General features: G+C 36.4%; 1 protein-coding gene across 1 annotated transcript; it reads right to left on the bottom strand.

Annotated features, from left to right (window-relative positions):
• Positions 1–1,177: 1,177 nt before the first annotated feature.
• On the bottom strand, positions 1,178–5,708 carry LOC145593491 (elongation factor 2-like). Its single transcript, XM_081649741.1, has 4 exons — positions 5,566–5,708; positions 4,907–4,972; positions 4,724–4,811; positions 1,178–3,860 (listed from the first exon to the last, which is right to left on the bottom strand). Exons 2-4 carry the CDS (start codon positions 4,907–4,909, stop codon positions 1,420–1,422), a joined length of 2,532 nt encoding a protein of 843 aa, XP_081505867.1. The 5' UTR covers positions 4,910–4,972; positions 5,566–5,708; the 3' UTR covers positions 1,178–1,419.
• Between the last annotated feature and the right edge of the window lie 391 nt (positions 5,709–6,099).

Genomic DNA, 6,099 nt, shown 5'->3' with positions numbered 1-6,099 from the left:
TATATATAAATAAATATATATATATATATATGTATGTATATATATATATATATATATATATATATATATATATATATATATATATATATATATATATATATATATATATACACCATGCATGTATGCAGGAAGACACAGGCTTGCCTTTTCTTTCTCTTATCATTCGAAAGCACATTTCATATTTTTATTCATCTTCTTTCTTTTATCATTCGAAAGTTCATTTCATATTTTTATTCATCTTTTTTCCTACGCTACTATCTTTGTTTTGACGAATTTTAATTCATAATAGCAAACCAAAATTTGGTAAATCTGCTACTCTCTTTGTTTTGATGAATTTAATACATAGCAAACCAAAATTTGGTGAATTTGATTACATCGGACGCATCGTATAGGTAGTTACAAGTTTATCAATATGATAAACAAAATTGGTTTATCAAATGGCAAAATTATAAATAAATCAACAACTTTTTATTAAATATGGGTCCCACTGTTGTTGATATATTTACGAAAATGTCATGATGACTAGGTATTTATGTTGTTTTATTTACCATTTTGCCATTTGATAAACAGATTTTGTTTATCAAATTGATTAACTGGAGCTTGCTCTTTCTTATTTACGGATTGGAGAGGGCAATTTCCAAAAACTAGCTTTTTAAACAATTGGTGTACTAATCCCTCTTAAGACTTGTCTGCTTTCACATGTTTATTAATGTACATTTTATTAATTTTTTTTTTTTTTTTTTTTTTTTTTTGTATGTATTCGTTTTGTAAAAGTGCATTCTCTTATCTTGCTTGGAAATCTTTATGATCATTTGCTTTGTGAAATTGATTCTTAAGGTACACAAAACTCGCAATGGTATGAAGTGAGTGTACTTTGAAATAGATTTATGTATTTTTTTTTTCTGTTTCATTAAGTGAATCTGCTCGTCTAACTTCTTCAAACAAGTTAACAACAAAAGGAAAAAAAAAAAAAAAAAAAAAACAGACACACAAGTTAATTAGAATGTTCCATTACAAATGTTCAGAGCTCGACCAAAGTAAAACTTTGATCACAAACACAAGCACAAAGTGTTTCATAGCATGATAATTTTGGCCCAAATTTGCACCTGCTGAGAAATAACAAAATATAGGCATCACAAACTTTCCAAGATCTGGCTTAAAAAACCAAGTCATCATATCGGAGAAAATTCAGTCTTTCAACCTCATCAGATTGCAGACATATATAAGGCAACACAACAATCTAGTGGAGGAAAGACGTTAAAAAATCTACTACAATACTAAGTTTTTAAATCTCCCACAAACGGGAAAAATAATACTCAACGTAACATACGATAATAGTATCTCTAGATGGAGGCAAAATGATGGAAATAGAAAAAGATAGAACACCAAAGTAACTTCACAAACAACTCACAAATAAGATTATAGCTTGTCCTCAAACTCGGAAAGTGGGGTAATTGCTTCCTTCAATCCCTTCCTCTTACGGATGTTTCCAACAAGGGCTGCAGCTTGTGATGTTGGGTCCAGAGGATCCTGAGTCATTATTTCCCAATGATCAAACACACACTGGGGGAAGGCTTGACCAGAGGTTGCAGCTCTCAAAGTACTTGAAAATCCGAATGACTCGACGACAGGGAGATATGCCTTGATGTTGTAGAGCGGGGTACCAGGTCGCTGCATTTCCTCAAACACATGTCCACGTTTCTGGTTAAGAACACTGTAGATACCACCAAGAGCTTGTTCAGGAGCTTGAATCTCAACAAGATAGATGGGCTCCATCAGCCTGGGCTTGGCAGTCAGCTGGGAAGCGTACATGACTCTCCTAGCGGTTGGAATAACCTGCCCACCTCCTCTGTGGATAGCGTCAGCATGGAGAACCACATCACAAACCTCAAAGCAGATACCTCTCATGTTTTCTTCAGCCAAAGCACCTTCTTTTGAAGCCCACTGGAAACCAGCAACAACAGAGTCCTTAATTTCATTGAGATACTGGACTCCCTTACACATATCAACCACCATGTTGGGACCAGTAGTTTCTGGACCAAAACACCAGATCTTCTTAGCAAGATCCTTGTCCCAGCCAAACTCCTCGGCCAAGATCTTGGAACGGATCTTGGGGTCATCTCTTGGGCCAATTCTCCCTTCATCAATGGCCTCGGCAAGCCCATCTTCCATTGGACGGGCTTCCATGTATAAACGGTTGTGCTTGTTGGGAGACTTGCTCATCACAACACGGCTTGACTTCTCAAGAACAGTCTCACGGAAGGACACAACAGGGTCTGACTTGGTGATTTCAGCCCCACCCATGAAGTCATCCTGCAGATCCTTCAAACAGATTTCCAGATGGAGCTCACCAGCACCAGCAATAATGTGTTCTCCAGACTCTGTAATACTACAAAGAACCATAGGATCTGACTTGGCCAGACGCTTCAGACCTTCAACAAGCTTGGGAAGATCAGATGCAACCTTACACTGCACAGCAACACGGACAACAGGTGATACAGAGAACTTCATGGCTCGGATTGGGTGGGCATCCACTTCCTTCTCGTTTGTAAGAGTGGCATTCTTTGTGATAAACTGATCCAAACCAACCATAGCAACAGTATTTCCACAAGGAACATCTTCAACAGTTTCCTGCCTTTTTCCCATCCAAATGACAGTTCTCTGGACATTCTTAACATAAAGATCTTTTTTCTCTCCGGGAACATAGTTAGGTCCCATGATTCTAACCTTCATACCAGTTGAAACTTTTCCCGCAAAGACACGGCCAAAAGCAAAGAACCTACCCTTGTCAGGTGCAGGAATCATTTTTGATACATAAAGCATCAAAGGTCCCTCAGGATCACAGTTCCTGATGGCTGTCGCGTAGACATCATCCATGGGACCCTCGTACAAGTTCTCCACACGATATCTCTGAGCAGTTGCAGGAGACGGCAAATGATAGATCATCATTTCAAGTAAAGCACTGCTAGCTGGGAGCCAGGTCTGCATGACACGCTTCATCAATGCCTTACCTATCAATTCTTTTTCTTCAGACTTCAATTGGACACCAAGCTTTGTCAGCATGGGCCACAGTTTATCTTTTTGATCATTCATGCAAGTAGCAATGACCTGCTTGATGGGCTCATAGCAAAATTGAACAAATCCACGTTTACATGTAGCTGTCCCAGTGTTCTTGGTGGTCCACTTCTTGGTGGCTGGGTCAAAAAAGTTCTCACCCCAGAGACGTTCCATCATCTTAGCCTCATCAACACCGAACTTAGATGCATACATCTTAGCAAAGTTGGACAAAGTAAATGCCCACCCATGGAGACCAGCTGAGAAAGCAACTGTTCCCTTCTCAGGGTAAACTTGGACATCACCCAGAAGGGGATCTTCATAGGTAGCCATGATGACATTAGCATTCTCAATAACCTTCTGGAATGTGGTGTAAGCCTCCTCTCCATCAACCTGGAGCTCAAGAAAGCAACGGTCCATTTTATTAACAGTAAGAACAGGCCTGATCCTCTCACCAAGAGCCTGGCGAAGGACAGTCTCAGTCTGGACACATACACCCTCAATACAGTCAACCACGACTAGAGCTCCATCAGTGATACGCAGAGCAGCAGTAACCTCTGATGAGAAGTCAACGTGCCCAGGGGAATCAATAAGATTGATCAGATAGTCATTGCCATCACGCTCTCCCTTGAATGCATTCAAAGCTTCATCTGTCATCTGATAGTACAGAGAAATTCCAGTGGACTTGATGGTAATACCACGCTCAGCTTCATCAGCACGGGTATCAGTCATACGTACATCACCAGCGACTTCCTGGGCAATGATACCAGCAGCAGCCACCAAAGAATCGGTGAGGGTTGATTTTCCTGTATATAAGAATAATGCAATAAGGGTTAAAAAAACAAGTCCAGCAGATAAAAACTTAATGGAATAAATGACAATAAAGTGGGCACCATCTACAACATAAAAAGAGCATAAACAAAGATTTCCATGAAACAAAGAGATAAAAGTATTGTCCTGGTTAAATAGAAATACGATAACTTTACCCCACATACCAAGAACTTAAGCATCCTAAACATGTTAATTTATAATTTTATGCAAGAGAGATTACAAAGGACCTTAATCAAATTTTGAGATCTTTTTAACAAGACACAAGCAAGCATGAATAAAGAATTCTTCACAACATAAAAGACAACAACATTCCACCATAATTCAGTGCAGATACGACAAATACATTACAGAAAATATCAGCATTTTAAGCAGCAGACATTAATTTGAGCTTAGTGAACAAACTTGACAACACCAATAGAAGCAATCAACTGGAAAAGACTCTTTACAGTATAAGGCAAACACACAAACTTGAAACAAACAAATGCTCAATAGATGAATAGACCATAATCTGAAATATCAACCACTATTAATAAATCAATAAGCATGAATAAAGACTATTTACAGTATAAGGCAATGACAGCACTTCTTTACAGTTATTGCAGAGATGGAAAAAATAACAAACACAAGCAATTTAAGAACTTAAAGCAATTAACAGGTAAACACACAAGAACTAGCGTCAAACAGGGTATTGGATTCCAAACTAAATATCACATGTATAATGACTTTTCACAACGTAATGAGAATATAACTGGAAGCAAATAATTTAACCATGATAAATTTACTACAGAACTGAGCAAACAAGCAATACAGATACAAGTCTATAAAAAGGATTCGTTACCATGATCGACATGGGCAATAACAGACATATTACGGATGTTATGTTTGCAGTCCATAATCCTGCGGAGCTCATCGGCTGTAAACTTAACCTGCCAACCCAAAACATTAAAATTGAGTTACAAAATCAACGACACAAACATACAACTATTAGAATACAATAAGTTTAGAGTATACAAAAATATACCATTTTCGCTACTCTCTAAAAGAAAGCACGGGCAATATGCCGATAAAGAACACTCCTAAACAAACCCTGCACACCAATTTAAAGAGTCATGGATTAGTTGAAAACAAAACGAATGACGAAACTGATAACATACTACATCAAAATCATAACAAATAAAATATTACGTCAGATTAAAAAAAATAGAGCATTTAAACAACAAAATTGCTGGATATTCTACAAGATTAGTGACTAATTAAATTGTTATTATAAAAATTCAACATGTTCAACAGAACGGATAAACAATAACAGTAATTCCAAATCCAAAATATTTCGAATCAAATCCAAAATCAGCCATCACAACTCAATTTATCAAAAAAAAATAATAATAATTAAAAAATAAAAAAAGAAGTTAAACCATTAAATTCAAGCAACATAATTACATATGAAAATTCAATATCCAAAAACTTAAATCGAATTTTAAAGCAATATCAAATCCCAAAATTGAATTCCAAAGCTGAAATCACTTCAAATCAACAAGCAATAAAAAAAACAAAATAATTAATTAAGCAAAAAAACAAAGAATCCGATAACAATCAATCAGTTCAACAAATAAAGGAAAAATCAATACAACATAACAACATCTACAAGATCAAAAAGGAGTTGAAGGTTGAGAAATTTACCTGAGAAGGGGGAGTTTTAGGGTTTGTTAGCGAAGGAAAAGTAGAGAGAAAAATGAGTGGAGAAGAAGAAATGAGGAAAAAAGGTTACGGCTGGGAGAAGAAGGAGGGCTTATATTGTGAGGGTTGAACAAAACCCTAGGCGAAATGGGCGCTGATAGATGGGATATGCGCATATACCATCTCAACTTGACATCTTTGTCATTTTTCTCAGCTCTGGAATCCCGAACCTAGCCTTTGACCCCGTTCTTTAGAGCTGCTCTGCTCTGCTTTGCTCTGAGCCCTTTGCTCTGTTTAACTCAAATCAAGTTTGCTCTGTTCTGCTCAAAAGAAATCTGCTCTACGCTGCTTGACTTTGCTCTGCTCTGCTCTATTTTCAAATAGTAATTAATAATAACAATAATAATAATTAATATTGTATTGATGATAATAATTTATTATTTTGAATAATTATAATAATTATTAATATTAAAAATAATTTTAATAATAATTAATATTTATTAATCATAATAACAATAACTAGATATAAGCCCGTGC

Source organism: Chenopodium album, chromosome 19 (genome assembly GCF_948465745.1).
Source record: "Chenopodium album chromosome 19, dcCheAlbu1.1, whole genome shotgun sequence".
Classification (NCBI taxonomy): domain Eukaryota; kingdom Viridiplantae; phylum Streptophyta; class Magnoliopsida; order Caryophyllales; family Amaranthaceae; genus Chenopodium; species Chenopodium album.
This window is presented reverse-complemented; position numbering and strand designations above follow the sequence as displayed.